The 20,793-nt window shown below is 48.0% G+C and overlaps 3 protein-coding genes across 5 annotated transcripts in view; 1 reads left to right on the forward strand and 2 right to left on the reverse strand.

Moving 5' to 3' along the window:
- Positions 1-4,085, reverse strand: part of RNF216 (ring finger protein 216) — an 82,361-nt gene extending 78,276 nt beyond the window's left edge. The window contains exon 1 of one of the 2 annotated variants that reach the window (XM_035130584.2): positions 3,948-4,085. The gene's annotated coding sequence lies outside the window, so the exon portion shown is untranslated. The remainder of the gene's footprint in view (positions 1-3,947) is intronic. The other variant, XM_035130583.2, reaches the window with a different exon arrangement.
- A 5,650-nt stretch (positions 4,086-9,735) lies between these two features.
- Positions 9,736-10,848, forward strand: LOC118092910 (urotensin-2 receptor-like). Its single transcript, XM_035131584.2, has one exon. The coding sequence runs from the start codon at positions 9,736-9,738 to the stop codon at positions 10,846-10,848; it is 1,113 nt and encodes a 370-aa protein (XP_034987475.1).
- A 4,328-nt stretch (positions 10,849-15,176) lies between these two features.
- SMURF1 (SMAD specific E3 ubiquitin protein ligase 1) overlaps positions 15,177-20,793 on the reverse strand; it is a 50,965-nt gene continuing 45,348 nt past the window's right edge. The window contains exons 16-18 of one of the 2 annotated variants that reach the window (XM_035132191.2): positions 20,273-20,474; positions 19,781-19,856; positions 15,177-18,777 (exon numbers count right to left, since the gene is read on the reverse strand). In XM_035132191.2, the coding sequence (XP_034988082.1) occupies positions 18,678-18,777; positions 19,781-19,856; positions 20,273-20,474 (378 nt within the window). In that variant the 3' untranslated portion in view covers positions 15,177-18,677. Of the gene's footprint in view, positions 18,778-19,780; positions 19,866-20,272; positions 20,475-20,793 lie in introns of both variants that reach the window. The other variant, XM_035132190.2, reaches the window with a different exon arrangement.

The following is a 20,793-nucleotide window of genomic DNA, read 5'->3' on the forward strand; positions in this document are numbered from 1 at the left end:
GATGCTGAATTAACGTTTCGAAAGTCCTCTCCCTGATGCAGCAAGGCAATGTCTACAGGGGGGAAGGGAGGAGACCTCTTCTGGCCAGGGGGCCAGACCTTCATCGTCCAATCCCTGATGGGCTGCATTTATTAGGAAGACCCTGTCAATCACCTGACACCACTATGACACCAGGTGATGCGGTGCTTAGATTGTCAGCACAGCACAGGGCTGTTTGAAAGCCCTTTTACAAGCAGCCTCACACTATTCTTTGTGCACCCAGTTCTCAGAAGTTCAAGGAGCAGCACTGGGTGGGAGAAGCAGTTTCTGTTCAATTGTTTCCAAGGCCCACTCTCATCGTCCATCAGCAGAAAGGCAGTGGGAGCAAGCCTTGCTCCAGCAAAAGGAATGTTGGGAGCTCACTCTAATCTCCCTGTTCTTCCTTTGAAGCCCTACCAATGTATGATATACGGTGGGGAGTTTCCCGTCGACATTGTCAAAACCGTGTTTATGGAAAACAATCTTACTCGGCTACGAGTGATCGTCAAAGAAGAAGAATGTATGACATCAGGTGTACGATGGGAGAGTGTCTGACTTGCCCAAAATGGCCTTGCAGGCTAGATGAGGAGGGTTGACAGTTTGGCTCATGGACCAGCGGTTCCCCACCACTGTCTCATACCAAATATCTGGAGGGCACTGAGTTGGCAAACACACATTCCATAAGGCAAAGACTTTTTGTTGTTGTTGTTGTTTAGTCGTTTAGTCATGTCCGACTCTTCGTGAACCCATGGACCAGAACACGCCAGGCACTCCTGTCTTGCACTGCCTCCCGCAGTTTGGTCAAACTCATGTTCGTAGCTTCGAGAACACTGTCCACTTCGAGAACACTTCGAGAACACTTTTTACAAGCTAGTAAACCGACACCCTCCCTTCAGAAACAGATTTCTACAGCTGCATGTACTAAACTTCCACAATCATCTCCTTTATGAAAGCTATTTCTGCAGCTTACTAGACCACCTCTTCCTTCTTGCATGCCCTCACCCCGAAGATTTGGCTTGGGGAAACTGCAACATCCAGGGGAGCATAGGTTACCTATCCCTGCCACAAAAGTGTTAAAATACAGTGGTGCCTCGCTTAACGAATGCCCTGCTTAACGAAATTTCCGCTTAACGAAAGGATTTTTTGAGCAGAGGTTGCCTCACTAGACGAATTCGTTTTACGAAAATTTCGTCTAGCGAATCGCGGTTTCCCATCGGAATGCATTGAAAGTCAATTAATGCGTTCCTATGGGCAAAATAAATAAATAAAAAATCAATGCATTCCTATGGGATCCGCTAGACGAATTTTTCATTATAAGAAAAGACCCGTGGAACGAATTAAATTCGTCTAGCGAGGCACCACTGTAGTTTATACTTTTTTTTATAAAAAAAAACCACCTGGAGGAGGTGGCTGTGAATAACACAGCACCCAAGTGTTCAAAGCACATCATACTAGTCATTTTGGTGCAACTCTTACCCTGCGCAAAGAGCTCTCAACTACCCAGCACTCCTCATGAAACAAACCCTCATGTCACATTCCAGGGAGGATTCCACATGTGCTTTTTCCTCCTGCAGCAAGAGGATCTCAATATAAGAAAAGGCTCCCACAGTCTAAAACAGGGGTCCCCAGACTTACCGGGCTTCGGGCCGGTGCCCGCCGCGCCGGCTGCGCGGCGGGCCGGACGGCGGGGGAGTGCGCGCCCGTGCGCATGCGCACACGCACACGGTCGGAAAAAAATCACCGAAAATCGCTTGTGCGCATGCGTATGGGCCTCCCCCGACCCGGAAGTGCATCGGAAATGACCTCTTCTGGGTCGGGAGAGGCCCATACGCATGCGCACAAAGGATTTTCGGCGATTCTTTGCCGATTTTGAAGATCGCCGCTGCGCCGTAAGAGCAGGCGGCGGCAGCGGGCGGCGGGGGTCGTCGCGGGCCGGATTGGGAGGCCAATTGGGCCGCATCCGGCCCGGGGGCCGTAGTTTGGGAACCCCTGGTCTAAAAAGAGCCTGGCTGCTGAATCAGAACATAGAACATCTTATAAGGGGGTCCCAATTCCATTCCCACGGCTCCAGTCAACCCACAGTATGAAAACATGCCGTGGTGAAAACGAGTATGGAAAAGGCCGGCAACCCTTCCTCCTTGTTCTGTTGCATTCACCAGTCTGCTGCCCCTGAACATGAAGGCCCCATTGTGATATTGTGGCTCTGGGGAGCAATGCCATGCATGGAACAGCCCTAAGACACAGAAGCAGCAGTCTGCCATGACACAATGTTCCCTGCATGCTGGGCATGGCAGTTAGAATCTCATCTGCACATCTCAAATGGGGGAAAAGGCAATTGCTGAAATGTAGGGTAAAGAAGGGAGTTGGGCTGCTCAGCGACCCCGCCTCTTTTAAAACTCAGTACACATTGCAACACCATTAAGCAACATCAAACACACAGTACCAAATCAATACAACAGCATGATCCTATGCATGTCTACTCAGGACAAGCACAACTGAGTTTACGCCGAGTTTCACAGGAAGTCAGGTGGGTTTAGGCCATGGGTAGGCAAACTAAGGCCCGGGGGCCGGATCCAGCCCAATCGCCTTCTCAATCCAGCCCGTGGACGGTCCAGGAATCAGTGTGTTTTTACATGAGTAGAATGCGTCCTTTTATTTAAAATGCATCTCTGGGTTACTTGTGGGGCACAGGAATTCGTTCTTTTACCCCTTCAAAATATAGTCCGGCCCCCCACAAGGTCTGAGGGACAGTGGACCGGCCCCCTGCTGAAAACGTTTGCTGACCCCTGGTTTAGGCATACAACAACCCAACCACTCCTCTCAGATTTGTGCACTTTGGGGGAACTGGGCACCACCACACATGCGGCTGCAAATAAATGTTCTGCGAAATCCAAATGTTCAAAGCTGGCAAGAAGAGGCTCCCACACGCAACATACAGCAGGACATAAGGTGAGTTTGCTGGATTAGGCCAACGACCCGGGTAGTCCAGCCTCCTGTTTTCACTGCAGCCAACCAGGTGTCCCCAAAGCAGGAACAGGGGGCTGCAACAACTCTCCCCTCCCTCAGTTTCCAGTGGACCACGGAAGGCCTCCAAATCCACCATGGCATCTCCATCCCCTCTCCCCCCAAAAGTTCAGGTGAGGGTGCTGCTGTCTTTGCTTTTTTCTTTATTAACCATTGCAGGTGGGTGGACTTTGTACAGGACTAAAGCAGGGAGGGGACGCCATGGCAGCCGGGATAAGGAGCTGCTTTCCAAGGAGAAAGGAGACCTCCTTAGAGAGGGAAGAAGGTGAAGAGGACCAGGGAGACTGGCGAGGGAGGGGGAGCCCATGGCCATAGCCAAGGAGGATGAGGAGAGCAGGGGGAGGACAAGGCAGGGAAAAGCAGGAGCCCCGGGGCCTGGGAAGAGGGGGGAGGCCCGGGGCGCGGAAGGCGGAGGGGGAACCCCAAGCGAGAGCTCAGCCCCGCAGCAAGAAGCCCGGCCGAGCGCAGGAGCAAAACTTGTCTCCACCTCAAGCTCGCCGAAGTTCGGGCTGCCTGGAAGGCAAAGGGGGCAGCCGGCGCGAAAGCGAAACGAAGCCAGCCGGGAAAGGAGGATGAGCAGCAGCAGCAGCTGGGGAAGAGGCAAGTCCGAGGCTGGAGGGAAGAAGGGGAACGAGGGCGCCGGAGGGGGGCGAGGCGGGAGGAGCTGCCTCGGGGACGCCCACACGGGCTGGCAGCAGCAGCCCTCTGCGTCCCCGCACACGGGGGGAGGGGGATTCCTCCGTGGAGCGGGAGGGGGAGGGGCCGCCCAGGCCTGGCAGGGGCCTCCGGGGGGAGGGGGCGGTTGCCAAGCAACCGGGGCAGGGGAGGGAGGGGTGCCCCTGGGGGAGCGGGAGGGAAGACCCCGGAGGACCCCCGGCCGGCCCCTCGCTCGTTCCCTCACTCACCCGCCGCCTCGCTCGCTCCGTCTCCCGCTTCTCCCTCCCGGCGGCGCTTCCTGCTTCCTGCTCGTCCGCCTCCTCGCCGCGCTCGGCCTCCTCCTCCTCCACGGCCGCCAACGGCGGGGGGCTGGCCTGTCAGGCCTCCTTCCGGCCTGCGCGAAGGGGGCCACGTGACCGCGAGGGGCGGGCCGGGGACGAAGGGACCATGGAGACGAGGGGGAACCAGGTGCGGATCAGAGAGACCAGGCGCGGATCAGAGAGTTTCCCGAAAGGTAAAAGGGGGGGGGGATATCACGCAACGGCCAACCAGCGGCCTTCAGCGTCACGTGACGCCCGGCTCTCCTCCCAGACGGGAGGGGGCGGAGAGGAGTTTTCCCCCCGTGCCCGAGAGTGCGCGTGCGCGTTTGCGCGAAGCGGAAAAAGACGCGGAATCCGAGTGTTTGCTGTGGATCCGAGATGCGCGTGTTTTAAGGGAGGAGGAAGAGTAGTAGTAGAAGTCCTGCCTTTGGCCGGTGACGGGTGTCATTTGTTAGCTCTGTTTTCAGGCTCTTATTTATTTATTTATTTATTTATATTATTATTATTATTACTAGCTGGCCCTGCTACGCGTTGCTGTGGCTCATCCGTGTGATTCCCCCCACCCTGTCCCGACCCATGACATATCACGCCCCCTCTTCCCCCCACCCCCGGGTCATCCCTGTGACTGGCCCCACCGTGTCCTGACCTCTCCCGTCCCCTCCTCCCCCCAACCCTCACCCAGGTGAGTCAGTACCCCCATTTGGCCTGGTCTGTAAAGGCTTTGGCCTAGTCCAGTGATGGGCAACCTTTTGAGCTTGGTGTGTCAAAATTCGCCCCAAAACCAAACATAACTCGGGTGGTGTGTCACTTCGAGAGAGAAAACATAATTTCGCGATATTTATAGTTTAAATAACAAAAATGTATAATTGTAATATATAACTGTATTTAATAAACCAAAAACTAATTAATTAACCAAACCAAAAACCCCTTATTTATCACAAAGTGCCCAGAGTTCTTGAGCTTTTTGGGGGGAGCTGCTGACCAAAGTTTTGGAGGTTTTTTGGGGGGGGTGCAAAAGTTGCTTGCTTTTGGGGGGGTGCTCCAAAGCTGCTGCGCTTTTTTGGGGGAAAGAGAACAGAAATAAATGACTAATAATACCTTCGCTGGAACTAACACTCAGCACCGACATAATGTGCCAAAGTGCCAGAAAAAACAGCACGGAAAGGGTTAAAAAACGAATGTTGTTACACCCAATCATAGTCTGCCAAAGCGCTAGGAAAAAACAGCACAGAAAGGGTTAAAAAACCAATCTCTGGCTACCAGCAACAACAACAAAAAAGGATCCTGGTTTTAACAGCAAGCGGAGACAAGCTGTAGGAGGAGCAGGAGAACAAATAGGGGAATTATTAGAGGCAAAATGTAAGAATCTTTCCAGGGTATATAATTTATTGCTGGAGTGGCATACGAAAGACGAACAGACAAAATCATTTATGATTGAATGGGCTAAAGATGTGGGGTATAATATGATGGCAGATTGGGAGAGGTTGTGGAAGAAGGGAATTAAGTTTACAGCATGTATGGTATTAAGGGAAATTTTAATGAAAACGATGTATAGATGGTATTTAACACCTGTTAAGTTGGCTAAAATGTATCATAATCATAGTAATAAGTGCTGGAAGTGTAAAGAAGAAGAAGGATCCTTCTACCACATGTGGTGGACGTGCCCCAAAATAAAAAAAACTTCTGGGAAAAGATTTATAATGAGTTGAAGAAAGTGTTGAAAAATAAATTTATGAAAAAACCAGATGATTTTTTTTACTTGGAATAATAAGAAATCCCAAAAAAAGATGTTACTTTATGTATGCTACGACAGCAGCAAGGATATTAATTGCAAAATATTGGAAGAAACAAGAATTACCAACTATAGAAGAATGGCAGATGAAGATGAACTTGCTGAACTGACGGGGAGACTCAGAGACCAGACAGAGGAGACGGTGGAAGCAGACTGGAAGAAGTTTAAAGTTTATTTAGGGAAACTCTCTGGTGTATAAAAATTTGAATTTCTATGGGAAAAATTTTTTTTACTAGGCATTAGGGATGAAAGTAGATGTTAGAAAGAAAGTATAGATGAATTTAATATAGTTGATTTGATGTAAGGATATGGGATAGCTTTGGAAAATGTTTAAAAGAATGATTAGGAAACTGCTAAAGAAGATTCAAAAAGGAAATCAGTTAGGGGGGACTTGGGGAAGTCCCAGAAACAATGGGTTGAAAGTTAGAAGAAATTTAAAATGATTATAGGTATTGTTATTGTGTGTAATTTTGTGTGTGTGTGTGTGTGTGTGTGTGGTATGTTTGTATTTTTCTTTCTTTCTCTGAATGTATAAAATCAATAAAAAATATCATTAAAAAAACAAATGGGGGGGAACTAACAACAGCGCAAATGGGGCGCATGCCAGCAGTGAGGGCTCTGCGTGTCACGTCTGACACGCGTGTCATAGGTTCACCATCACTGGCCTGGTATGTAAATTGGAGCCGAGGTGCTGTTGAGAGGGAAGTTTTTATAGGTGCAGTACCAGTGCAGCCGCCGCTAGAGGGTGCTGGTTTGCAACCTGGTTCTTTTCCCACCATGCATTTTTGTCTGACTGGTGTGTTTTGAAACATGGGGTTTTACTTGGCACAGGTGTGACATCTGTCTTAGCAAACTTTATAAGAGCCTTCGGACATTCGCTTGGGATGTTGTGTCCAAATTTGAACGCAATCGGTGACGCAGTTTCGGAGAAAAGTGGATAATAACCCACATGCCCAGTTTATTTATATATACATATATATATATATATATATAGAGAGAGAGAGAGAGAGAGAGAGAGAGAGAGAGAGAATCTTTATTGCATTTTTAAAACTTGCAAAAAAAGAAAATAAATTAATCCTTACACCCACATATACCGGGGGGAAACGAGACATAAAAGAAAATATGAAAAGAAAAAAAGAAAAAGATATTTGTCAAATATGTTTCCAGGCTCTTAATCCGCCTGGAGGCTCTAACGGTGGAAAGGCGGCATGCAAGCAAAGCGGTGGCGATGGTCTTGAAACCAGCGTCACTTCTCCTCCTCCAGTTTTGGTTCTTATTATTACCGTTAATTAACTTTAGATACCGCCCTTCACCCAAGGATCGTGTGGGCGTTTTCTCGGCCGTGGGTGCACCCGACAGATTTCTGCCTGGCGCCATTGCCCTCTTCTGTCCCGGCCTGCAGAAAAGAGCTCAAAGCGGCCCACACTTTCGCCGGACTCCCTCTGCCCATCCCTCCGCCAGGGACCCCCCACCCTCAGGATCACACCAGCTCTCCTTCTCCGGAGAAGCGGATCCCATGGAATCCAAGCAGAGCTGGCTTGCTTCCAAGTAAACGAGCATAGGATCAGCAGCCGGGGTGGGCCAGGATTGGGTGCAAGCGCCCAGACTGCCCGTCTGCCTGTCTTAACATTCCCCCTACTAATAACTACGGTAGGCACCTGCACCGCGTGGCCACCAGGTGGGGCTATGAGATCAAACCAACCGCATTTGCTTTGTGTTGGGTGTTGGGAGCACAGAGGCAGTGAACCTCTTTCACTGGAGAGCTGTGAAAAACGCTCTAAATGCAGTTACAGGTAGGTAGCCGTGTTGGTCTGTCGTAGTCAAAACAAAATTTAAAAAATCCTTCCAGTAGCACCTTAGAGACCAACTAAGTTTGTCATTGGTATGAGCTTTTGTGTGCATGCACACTTCTTCAGATACCTGAGGAATCTGAAGATATCTGAAGAAGTGTGCATGCACACGAAAGCTCATACCTATGTCAAACTTAGTTGGTCTCTAAGGTACTCTAAATGCACTAATGGTTTCAACTGTAGGACTACTAGAAATAATAATAACTTGTTTACCGTATACCCCACCTTTTCTCCTGACACGGACTCCAGGCAGCTTGGAGTTAAAACAAATGGTTAAAAGAAACCATTAAAAAAACCATGGAAGTAAAACCAGTTACACAAGCACCAGTATGTGCAGCTTCCCTCACAGGGTTAGGGTTTTGTTAGTGCACATCCATGTGGATGCGGAAGCACACGGCCAGCACTTTTGAGCACCTTCGAAAAGTGACTTGGTAGACCACAAACTTGACATGAGTCAGCAGTGTGATGCAGCAGCTAAAAAAGCCAATGCAATTCTGGGCTGCATCAATAGGAGTATAGCATCTAGATCAAGGGAAGTAATAGTACCACTGTATTCTGCTCTGGTCAGACCTCACCTGGAGTACTGTGTCCAGTTCTGGGCACCACAGTTCAAGAAGGATACTGATAAGCTGGAACGTGTCCAGAAGAGGGCAACCAAAATGGTCAAAGGCCTGGAAACGATGCCTTATGAGGAACGGCTTAGGGAGCTGGGTATGTTTAGCCTGGAGAAGAGAAGGTTAAGGGGTGATATGATAACCATGTTCAAATATATAAAAGGATGTCATATAGAGGAGGGAGAAAGGTTGTTTTCTGCTGCTTCAGAGAAGCGGACACGGAGCAACGGATTCAAACTACAAGAAAGAAAATTCCACCTAAACATTAGGAAGAACTTCCTGACAGTAAGAGCTGTTCGGCAGTGGAATTTGCTGCCAAGGAGTGTGGTGGAGTCTCCTTCTTTGGAGGTCTTTAAGCAGAGGCTTGACAGCCATCTGTCAGGAATGCTTTGATGGTGTTTCCTGCTTGGCAGGGGGTTGGACTGGATGGCCCTTGTGGTCTCTTCCAACTCTATGATTCTATGATTCTATGACTTAGAGACATCCTGTTTGTGGGTTGGGGGGGCAACCTCAGATACCTTTGCACAGCCCTGCAGGTAGGGAAGGAGGCAGCTGGAAAGAAAATCCGCCCTGTTGCTCCAAGATACAAAAGCCTGCTGCTGGCTGTGCCTCCTCCTTCCTGAGCAGCACAGGATGAAACCCCACCTCAAGGGGACTGTCAGAAAGAATCCTAGGCCCTTCCCACCTCTTGCAGCAAAGTGAATAGACTTCCCAACCCAGAGAGAGAGAGAGAGAGAGTGCACCTGTCACAATAGATCCAATCATTTGCAAGGTCTGGCCCTGGCAGCCGGCACAGAATCCGCCCACACAACCGTGTCCTGCTCAGGGATTCTTTGCCGTTTGCATCATTGCATCTACAAGGCAAGCAGCTGTTCTCTCCCTCTGAAAGAAGCAGCATCTCTTGCACAGCTCACCTGTGGCCAAGCATCCTGACTTCTGGGAGATCTGCACAGGCAGGGCCACCGCTGGCGGCAGAAAACCTTCAAAGCAAAGAACCTGAATGCTTACATGATAAAGTTGATGTGCAGAGCCAGCCCGGCACCCTCAAAAGGTGGCTCACTGGATGTTTGCCCAGAAGGATTAAAGGCAGGAAGACAGGCAGTCACAAGGAGGTTGCTTTGAACCAAGGCACTCTCTTTTCCCTTCACCTGCCTGCTGGAACGTGGTAAGATTTGGACTTGGGAGCTCTGAAACTTTAACCTGCAGCCTTCTATTCCTGTCCTCTTGCAGCTGCCTCATCGGTGGGTTTCTTTCCTGCTCAGCAAAATTATGTGGGGAATCTGATCGCACCAAACTGTTTTAAAGGTGGTGGAGTCGGCAGTAGAAGCAGAGCGGCGGCAGCTGGTTGGCAAATATATTAGAGCAGAGCTGCGCTCGAGGAGGGGAATCATTTGCACTGTGCATTGGGCAAAAATGCCACTTGGGTGGAGCATGTTGACCCAGTGCAAGGGGCAGATCTAATGGAACTGGGCCCATGTGCCAACCTGTCCTGCCTGCTTGAGAATGGGAGCAGTTCCTCCAACACCACTCCCGGGGCACTTGGCAACGCCAGCGACCTCTTGGCCACCTCCTTGCTGGGATGCGCTCTGTCCGTCATGTGCGTTTTCGGGGTGGTTGGAAACATCTACACGTTGGTGGTTGTCAACCTCTCTGTACGTCTGTCTGCCTCTATGTACGTCTATGTGGTCAACTTGGCCTTGGCCGATCTCCTCTACCTGGCCACCATCCCCTTCGTTGTCTGCACCTACTTCGTGAAGGACTGGTACTTTGGCGATGTGGGCTGCAGGGTCCTCTTTGGCCTGGACCTGCTCACCATGCATGCCAGCATCTTCACTCTCACCATCATGAGCACAGAGAGGTACCTGGCGGTTGTTAAGCCCTTGGACTCCCTCAGGAGGCCTGGAGACTACCGGAGGACCATCACCTGCTCGGTCTGGCTCCTGTCCTTCCTCCTTGCCTTGCCCACCATGGTTCTCGTGGACCTCCGGACGAGCAGCCAAGGGGGGGTGACCAAGCACATGTGCTACCCTACTTGGCAGATGGGGGCCTACAAAGTCTACCTCACTGTCCTCTTCATCACCAGCATCTTGGCCCCTGGCCTAGTCATCTGCTACTTGTATATCAAGTTGGCCAGGACCTACTGGAGGTCTCAGGCAGCCGTCTTCAGTGCCAAGGCGATGAAGAGGTGCTCTCGGCAGAAGGTCCTTTACATGATATTTAGCATCATCCTTGCCTACTGGGCTTGCTTCATTCCCTTTTGGCTCTGGCAGTTGCTCAGCGTCTATCACCACCAGCCGGGCAGCCTTGCAAACGCCACAGTGGCCTGCATCAATTTTTTCGTGACCTGCCTAGCTTACAGCAACAGCTGCATCAACCCGTTCCTCTACACACTGCTCTCCAAGAACTACAAGGAGTACTTAAGGGGTCGGCAGAGGAACGCCCTTGTCCTCATCAAGGTCAAGCCCAAGACGAGCTCCTCAGGGGAATCAGTGTGGTCTGGAAGCCACACGTACACAGAGAGCTTGGCCATGGCTCAGATGCAGGGAATCGGCAACAAGGAAGTCTTCTTGTGAAAAAGCGAGTAGGAGGCAGAGCAGGCAGGGGTCAGTGCCCACAAAGCCCAAGGCAGGAGGACAAGCGTTCAGCCACTCGACCAACCTTGAGGGAAGAAGCTCCGCCCCGTGCCAAATTTCTCTACTTGATTGGCCTGCTGGGACCTACAGAAACACATACAAAATACCCGTCCAGATCAGGCAACCCCCAGTTCTAGAACGTTTGGACAGTGATGTGTGGACAGTTGTGTGTGCAAAAGGCCTCCACACTCATAGAATTTGACAATAGTTTTGAAAATGTGTAAATGCCTAGGAAAATCCAAGAGGAGAACGGGATGTCTGTGTGTGTGTGCTTGTGTGGGGGAGAGAGAGAGAGAGACTGAATAATCATGGGTCAAAACATAAGCCCCACCATGGTCTATTGTGGGATTTACTGCCAAATATGATTGCACAAGGCCACATCCTTTATAGGCAGAAGCAAATTGGGCGCCTGTGTGCAAGCCCACATACATGCAAGTTTCCATGATCTGAAGTTGCTGAATTGTGTTTTCCTTGGTGCATCAGATTTTCATCCCATACTTCAACCAAGAAGCGGTGTCGTCATGGTCCTCCCCTCGCCCATTTAAACTTTGCAACCACCCTGTGAGGTAGGCCAGGCTCAGAGATAGGAACTGGTGCCACACTGCAGCCAGTCCACTATGGGGCTTCTGTGGGTCCCTTGGAAACTTATCAGGAGCTGTTGAATTGGAAGATCACAACGTGAGGAACATGCATTCCTCTATGACGCACACACTGCACGGGGCTACGGGAGCGCATTATAACTGTTTGAAGACAGGGAGGGGGAGTCTGTGCTGCCCCTCCACCAGCTGCTGTCGGGCTACAAACTCCCACCAGCACCAGCCAATGATCAGGGCTGATGGGAGCTGTAGTCCAACAGCAGCTGGAGTGGAGGCACAGCGTCCCCTCATCTCCGAGGCTTCGGGTGTGCAATCAGTTCAGTCAGGGAAATGATGCACGTTCAGCCGCAATGTGCACTGTTTGATGGAAAGGGATCCCAGACAGGTTTGGTGACACGTGGCAGAATATGACCAGAAGCTGCTGCTCTTTCTCCTTTGCTGTCTGGGACTGCCTCCCTCCCAGTCCCTGAAATGCCACCCTACAGGTCCTCCAAATCCATGTAGTTCAGTCAAGTCTCTGGCTCAGCGCCCAAGTTCCCATGGCCTATTGTGCCTTGGTTATACAGGCAGAGTCTGAGCACGTTTAACTGAAACAATCGCACTGTGTTTACATGCCCTGGGGAAACTCTGCTTGCCTGAGAACATGCAGTGCAAACCTCCGCCTATTCTCTCCTGCTTCCATTCCCCCCCCCCCCGTGACTGATTTCAGGTGGTTAAGGTTCCTCAGGACCAATGGCGTGACCCCTTGCACTTTGAAAATCACCATGCCCAACAAGACAGCCTCTTATCAATACAAAAGCCAAGATGCACCCTGCCCCATATAAAAAGCAGTTGTTTTGCATACCCGCTATAAAGAAAGGTTGCAGCGTTTGGGGTTTTCAGGCAACAGGCAGTAAAGACTCTTAATCTCAGATTTATGGGTTCAAGCCCCACCTTGGGGAAAAGATTCAGAGTTATGGGTTCAAGCCCCACGTTGCAGGGGGTTGGACTAGATGACTCCCGTGCTCCCTTCCAACTCTACAATTCTCTGATTCTAAGTTCAAAAAATTATACATGCCATGGAGAGAGTGGAGAGAGACAAGACAGGCCCAGGGTGGGGAAGAGAATCAGTTCTGCTGCCTTGAGCTCCTTGGAGGAAGGTGGGGGTACAAATGAAATGAAAGAAAATGGAATCCCGCTTATGTGTTTTAGGTTTGCATGGCCAGCATGCAGGGGAGCCCACTTTCTTCTTTCCTGGAAAGAATGACTGGTTCTTATTCTTTGCGCACACCAATTCCTTATCTTAGAAAAGCAGAATTTCCCTAGCACTCACAGGTACATTTCCCTGTGCTGATGGATGGCTGCTGGGAAAGCAGAAGTTCTTGCTGACTGAAATTAACGTCCATGCAATGTTATTTGCCTTTTTCCTTCTCTGCCAAGTCTTCACCTGCTGTGGTCTCCTGCAGAGTAAATGTTTTTCTGAATCAGCTCAGCCCAGTGATGCAGATGCCCACTGGGCACATGGATTTAATAATTTATTCTTTTGTTGTTCCTATTTATTTCTGTTCTCTTTCTGCTGAAAACTTCCAATAAAACTTTTTAAAAATTAAATTACTGTATTATTACCATTGGGCTTCTTTAAAGAAAAAACGGTGCAGGTACCTAGCATTAAGTTGTAACAGTAAGTGGCACACTTTTAACATTGTGGGGGGAGGTTTGGGTACTGCGTACCCTTGAGTACCCCCAGAAAGAAGCACTGATTATTAATAATATCCCACCTTTTCCCCAACCCGGAAACACATGGCAGCTTACACACAGATAAAATACAGCAAGCTAAAAACGTAAGAGAAGACAGTCATTAAAATGTAATTAAAGTACTAATAGAATTAAAGTAATAATCAAAGATTCATGGAAAGCACAGACAATAATAAATAAATCACAGCACCAGCCCTCTCCTCAGAAGCAGTGAGTTCCCAAAGGCCTGTTGGAATAGAAAGATCTTCACCTGCCGGCAGAAGGAAAGCAAGGAGATTGCTAGTGAAGCCCAACCTCCAGACCTGATGTCAGGAACCAGCAGGAATTAGCTGCTGGGGTCCCAGTAAGGCCCACCAACACTGATGGCATGCAGTGACTTCCCTGGTGATGGGAGCAGCGTGTGGCCGTTCTACTGTCCTGCAATGGCCCCAATATCACGTTGCACCAGACCACTGTAAGAAATTAAAAACAACCACACTCCACTGCAGACCCACCGAGGGTCCCTATTTTCCAGAAACAGTCCCAGATTTACAGAATCCAGTTTCTGATTTGATCTCAGGAAGTTCCACTTTTCCTTAGGGCATCCCTATTTTCATCGGACAAATGTTGGGAGTGTATGACTAGTTAAACCTGTGGCTGGGTACCATCACAGCGAGAGGGTCCCTGCTAAGGTCACTTGCTGAGCCCCCCACCCCCCTTGAGCCAGCCCTGCCAACAAGCTGAGCTGATGCCCTGAGCAAGCATCTTTGTAATCTTCCCAGGATCCTCCGCAATTCACAGGGGTTATGGGACCAACACAATGGCAAGTCGGCGTGAGGGAAATTGCAGGAGCTGGCAGGTTGGAGACTCTGTGCTCTTGAGAAACGACACGTGCAACCCATCCAGCTCACATGTCCAGTGTGCAAGTACAAAACTTTCTCGGAGAGCACATGTGGAGTCGGGGAAGGGAACGTAATGGTTACGGGCAAGCGGCCGGACAGGCGAGCTTTGTCCAAGTCGATTCGTCAGCATGCCACTGTCAGGCAAATGCTTCTGCTCAGGACAAGCTTTGCCAGGGCCTGCTGTCTCAACCTGGGCACAAGGGCACTCTTTGTTCTATCCAAGGAAGGAGAAGAACCAGCGAGGAGGCAGGCCAAGACTTTCTGTTCCTCCAAGCCCAAAAGAAAAAGAGAACACCCATAAGGAGTATTAATGAGTCTGCTGTTTAGGAAGGAGCACCATCATTACTCTCCATGTGCCCGTAAGACAGGCTTTGGAAGAGCACGTGGCTCTGGCGCATCTTGGTTATAAGTCCACATACCCCTTTGTTTCCAAGCAGGGAGGAAATGTTCAGGGCAGCCATCATGCGGCAGGATGCTTTTGGGAAGGAGAGCATGGGAGCCAGATTGCAAATCTATCCACAGTTTCTTTAAAAACAAAACAAAACTGGCTTTCCTGACTCCACACACTTCTTATTGTGGCTCAACACCATCATTTTACAAGGATGTTTCTGCCAGGTTACAAGGCTGTTCCTTCTCACAGGTGAGCAGGCAAGATGCTATATAAAAAGGGGCCAGACTTAAATGACAAAGAAAAATGCTTTGCATGCTGGAGGTCCCGTATTCAGTGCCAGGCACCTCTAGGTAAAAGGCTCTGCAGGGCAGGTGGTGGGAAAGAGTGGGCAATACTATCCTAGATCAGAGAAAGCCATCATGGTACCTTCCAGGTGTTGTGGGGATCCAGTTCCCACGAGACCCAGTCACCACACCCAATGACAAAAGACCTTGCAGGTGAGCAACAGCTGGAGAGCTCCAGGTTAGCTGCCCTGGTCAAAAGGAACAAATAATCTTACCTGGGATTAGGTAGCTTCCTATTCACAATGAAAGCTAAAATGATTAGTATTACATTTCTGGTGCATCTAACACACTAGTGAAAACATTTTAAAAGATTTTACACAAATTTAAAGTTGTGAGAGTTTATTGCATATGTAACAAAAATGAACATGACCTCCTGGGCCCAGCCTGCTATACAATCACGGTTTATTCCAGCTGGCTCCATAACCACGTTAAATAGAACTAGTATTTCTTTAAATACTTTGATTTAGACATAAAATGAAGAACATTAGTGTACAACTTTTTCACAAAATAAAATTCGCAATAAAAATGGTGAGAAGAGTAACAAGGAGTAGCAGCAATACTTAAAAACAAGACGTTACAAAATAATAAGTTAAAAAATACATTATAAAGTGGTTGAGGAACAAAAAAAAAGTTAACTGAGTAAGAACAAATATGTACTGCATTTCTGGAAAACTTTCTGTGCTCTACAGTGTAGTATGCTGGGCAATGGACTAAGGAAGTGGGGCAAAGAGGCGTCTGAATGATAGTTGAGGTTTCATAAACCACGCCCCATGCTGAGCAAGCAGCCTCTTCAGAAACAAAAAGTTGCTCCAATATGTCCAGGTTAGACCTTGGGCTACTCACTCATACCTTTCCAATTCGTAACACAAAAGGAGTGGCAATTTCCTACATCCCTGAGTGCATAAACGAAGGATGATGCATTTCAGGGCAACTAAACAAAAGAGCAAACAAACAAACAAAAGCAGATTTGCATCACTGACCTACACTGCTAAACATACTGGAGATTTTCGATTAAAGGAGACTTTGGATGTGATAAACTGCTTGGGGGAAGAGGAAGCACGTAGCCCTGCTCTTGTTCCTCTGTCTCAACTGAAATAGCCCTTTCACCACCTCCTACATAGGGGAGAGGGGAAAGGTGTACTACTGCTGGAAAGTCAGTTGCGTTAAGAGTAGGAAGCTTCCTGTTCCCTTCACCACCACCTCCATCTGCCTTAGGGTGGGACTTCCATGGATTTGCTGCAAGCCCTGTTCCGGAGGGCCTGAATCTACCCAGAGACCACTGCAGGGAAAATATAAAACCATCAAGTCTGTTGTGTGTCCTTTGGATGGTTTAACTGCGAAAAAGCTTCCAGCAAAGACTGTGCTGAAGCTCAGCAGATTGTAGCAGCAAGAATCCCACTTATATTTTATACCCTCTCTTGTTCAGGGAGGAGATGTGGAAGTTTCAGCCTGAGCAGAAGCAAGTGGTCTGTGGCGCTCTAGCCAGCACCCTGGGAAAAAAACCTTTGGTCTAGAGCTTTCTTCCTTCCTTTGATCCCAGCTGCTGCTGCCTCAAGCTAAGATGCAGCAAACAGTCTGTTTGGGCTCTTGGGTGTTGGAACAGTGACACAAAATGGGAAATGTAAAGAATATCCTGGAGAGATACGGCCCCCAATCTTCTGCACTATTATAACAGAGGTGCCATATGCTCAGGGCTTGAATACGGACTCGGGGCCAATGCTCATGCTGCCCTCGGAGCATGCCTGCCACATCGGTGGCCACCTGCTCGCTTACTTCTCCATCTCAAATGATGTTGGCGTGGTGTGGGCTCCAACCATACAGAAGCTGAAACCACATGGCCAGATTCACCTCCAGGTGAACAGTCACCACTGCTAACTGTTGCTAATCTCACATGGGCAACCTGATCAGCCTCTGTGCTCAGGGAAGACCTTTCACTTCCAACACCTCAGATTTGCATGCAAAGGACTTGTGAAAACCTTTTCGTGTGACGTTCCTATCTCTACGAAACCTTGTACATTCAAATTCCACTGACAGGGCTAATGTGTCCAATAACAACATCTGATCTCCACAGACATTTGGCAAGATCGTGAGATTTCTGTTATCCAGAGAATTACAAAGATGCTTAACCAAATATGTGAATCCCAAATCCCTCAAACCTCCTTGATACACTTCTCTTCCCAAATAACTTAGCTGTAGTTAACTGGTCCCTTAAGTGCGCCTGGATTCAAAAGGCAATTTCAAGTTAAACCTTAGCTCACCTAAAAAATCCAACACTTAGCCACATGGTGCAAAAAACACAAAATAAAAAGAATTCCTTTCTCAAATATAATCCTCATGTGTCCATCACAAAAAAAAATTACGGTTAACAACAGGAAAAAAAGATTTAGGACTCTGACAGGTATCTAACTTAAATCTGTCATATCACAGTTTAAAGCTATTATCAAATTCAATGTTTTAAAAATGAAAATGAAAATGAACAACAGAAATATCCTTGTAGCTAAAAGAACCATTTGACCCATGGCTGAACCCCAATGTCCTTACTTGTCCAAAGTAACTGTTAATATGCATCTTTGCTCTATATATATATATATATATATATATATATATATATATATATTTGAGGGAGGATTCTTATGAACTGAATCACAATTGATTACTAGTTGGCCTTTTGGTTAACCTGACAGGGTTGATTCTCCTGCATCTGAGAAGCTGTGTGAAACCAATGACTTGACACCAACCTTGAACATTAGCTTCAAATATATAAGTCAGGGTGGAGAAGAGTTCAAAAGCAATACTCTGGGTTACTCAGTATCTGTAGGCTTAAAACCCCTGTGTTAGATCTTTATTATATATTCATCTTTCAACAGAGCCGTTTTCCACTCCAAGTGGCTCAACGACGGAACTTGGTTCCATTAGTTTTGCTTTTAGCTATTTCCTCTTAAAAGAATTTCTGCAGTTTCAAGTAAAAAAAAAAGAGAGAATCTGAAAAAACAATGTCAGGAGAAAACTTTTTCAGGCTGCTGACAATGTGGCCCATTCCCCACTGCCACATTCTCTAACATAAGCCATCAATCACACACAGAAGGGAAGCAAGTCCACAGAACAAATCTGTCTCATGTACAAAGCATCCAGAACGAAAACTTACCTCCCAATTCAAGATGGCTTGGACTCCTCGGGGTTCCTCTCTCTTAAGAGCCAAGCCACCACACTTGGACAAAAAGCTCCCTCTCAAGGAATAACCTTCAGCGGTCTGCACCTACGGAGCCTTTTCCTGCTAACTGTTCTGTAATGGGTATTCTGAAATGTGCAATTTGGAATCCCGGTGGCAGTCTCGTTTCTATAGGATGCTTCTGGATGCTACAAGGGCTCAGGACTGCATTAAGACAAAACATCCAGATACACCTACCAGTTGAAAGTCCTCAGCAAACCAATCTCAAGATACTCAACTACAGTTTGATACTCCTATAAAAAAAGACCACAGGTCATTGACCTTATCACAATATGTGTTACGAGTCTAGCAGAATATCTTGGGTAACCAAAACCAAATGCTGAACCTGGCTGCCTTTTGTTTCATGGGACATGGGGGGGGGAAATGGGGAGGGGTTTTTTTGTAACAAAGGGGAGAAAAGTATGGTTGGGAACCCCCAACAAAAGCCCCCCCCAACACCACCACAGGAAGGAAGGAGAGGAAGCAGCCTCCACTCTCCCAGTTGCCAAGCGTCGCAATGCTTTGGACAAAAGAAGTTCACAGCAAGCTTCTTCTTACAGCTTTTTGATTTGGTGGTCCATGAGCTAGTAGTATCTGTTTCCTTTGGTTGCCCAATCACTCCACTGCAAACCCACATGTCTCTTCCACAGCTGTCAATAGCTTCTCATAAAGCTTCTCATAGGACTCATAAGGCGGAATGTCAATTCGGTTAAAGCTGCAGAAGGCAAGAGATGGATGTTAGGGCCCTGCTGACACCAACTCCAAATGCAACTCTTCACCCAGCCCTTGGATAAGGCTGGCGTTTTGGTTCAGCCATTTGTACCTGCTGTATTGCTAGGAGGAATTGTAACAGAATTCTGGCTTTTTCTAATGTTTAGTAGTTAATAGTTTGCCAGGAAAGATGCCACCCTTCACTAATAAATTATTTCAAAGCATTTCCGGGATCACAGAAGTTGAAACAGCTGATGGCCCAATGAGAAGCCAGCCAGTAGTAAACAGGGCAGCATGTTTGCTTCCAATGGGAGCCTGCTGTTTTCTCTAGTGTGGCTGCCTTCCCCAACTTGGTGCCAAGGGGAAGTTTTGGACTACAAGTCCCATGGGTGCAAAGCAGTGGTGGGGAGGGAGAGGAGAGGTGGTTTTGGAGCAGAAAGGTGGACAGTGGGGAGAAAGTGAAGCACCCTTTCTCGCACCTGGCTGCTTCTCCATTCTAAATTGAGCGTGTTCAAAGCAGCCTCTTTTTATTAAAGAACAGAGGATTAGGTGCCACAAGCATAAACATGCATCATTTACTTAGGCCCTTACATCTGCAAACTGTTAGTCAAAACATGGGTGTAATTAGCTGAATGGGGTTTTTGCTCATACAGCTTCCAACATTAATTGATTCTTTTTCTACTGTGCCATATAAAACATGGAATTAAAAACATTTAGAATCCATAGACTGCTGCCTCCACCATTCATGAATGTTTTAACAGTACTTTGCCGTGTGTGAGTATGATTTAACTTTGCCCAAAATAGCTCTAATCACTCTTTAACTTTTGTTCGTTCCAATCACCTAATAACAAGGGAAGGTTTTCCTTTAAGTTTCTAGATGTACACCAAACATCACTACAACACAATTTACTTTTGGTAAAGTTTTGCTATTTCATCTGGGCAGACTTGAGGGCACATTCACACATGCACACTTCACTACAGCTGCATGGGCAGAAAAGCAGCCTTACCAAGTATGAGCTTTCGGAAGGTTGTCTGTATTTGCATCTATCAGGTGGATAGTGAAGAGCCTGGGTCCTGCGGCGCCTGTAGAACCTTGCAAACAGACATTCTAGTTAAGGCCCTTCAAAAACACAACTGAGCACACTAGCCATTTCTGACACGTATAACCCTGACAGCAGCGAGGGAGAGATTGGGAAGTCACAGATCCTAAGCCCAGAGGTGCACATATACACACAGGCCAACAAGCCTAGAGAGAAACAAAATGGGGATGAGCACACACACCCATTGCCCAAGACCCTGGAAAGTTGCTGCCTGTTAAGAGCAGACAGTACTGGACTAGAGATACCAACAGACTGGCTCCAATGTGTTACAGATGGAACAATTCATGGTATAGCTAACAAAGGGCAGAATCATCAAGGAGGAACTGGTGGCAGGTCAACTGGGTGTGCCATGGGCAGCCCTCTGCGCAAGCGCGCTAACTCAGCCCCCCTATCAGTCACCTTGCAAAGCCTTGAAACCCTGGAGGGGAACCCGCGTGGAGCCCGTCACAAACTGCAGCAGCCTGGCCCTTCTCTCCTCATCAAAGGCTTCCACCGCTTGCCAGAACCACTTGACAATATTGCTGTCTCCCATGCAGTGCTTCAGGCGTGTGTTGGACTTCCAGTCATTCAAGTCAATCTTATCCAGGCCACCTATTATCAGCTGATGGATCAGAAATACACATTGTAAGGGGCAGAACATTTATAGATTTGAAATATGGGCGGGTGGGGGAGCTGTATGCTGTTGTACTGGCTATTGTGTTGCTCTTTTATTATTTCTGTTATTGTGAAATTGCCTTGCGACTTTTGATTTTGTGATGTACTGTTCTCTTTGTGTGTGGAAAGGCGGCCTACAAATCAGGTGATGGTGGGACCACACATTCACACCTTCTGCCACAGAGTGCACCAGTATTTACAACTTGCTATACACAAACAGAACTCTCTGTATCCACTATGCACACCATTTAATCCCACAGTTAAGT

The sequence above is a fragment of the Zootoca vivipara genome, chromosome 14 (assembly GCF_963506605.1).
Source record: "Zootoca vivipara chromosome 14, rZooViv1.1, whole genome shotgun sequence".
In the NCBI taxonomy this organism is placed as follows: domain Eukaryota; kingdom Metazoa; phylum Chordata; class Lepidosauria; order Squamata; family Lacertidae; genus Zootoca; species Zootoca vivipara.

Bases quoted from the DNA above. Each gene is read 5' to 3' on its own strand.
- LOC118092910 (XM_035131584.2), top strand. From the start codon at position 9,736: ATGGAACTGGGCCCATGTGCCAACCTGTCCTGCCTGCTTGAGAATGGG.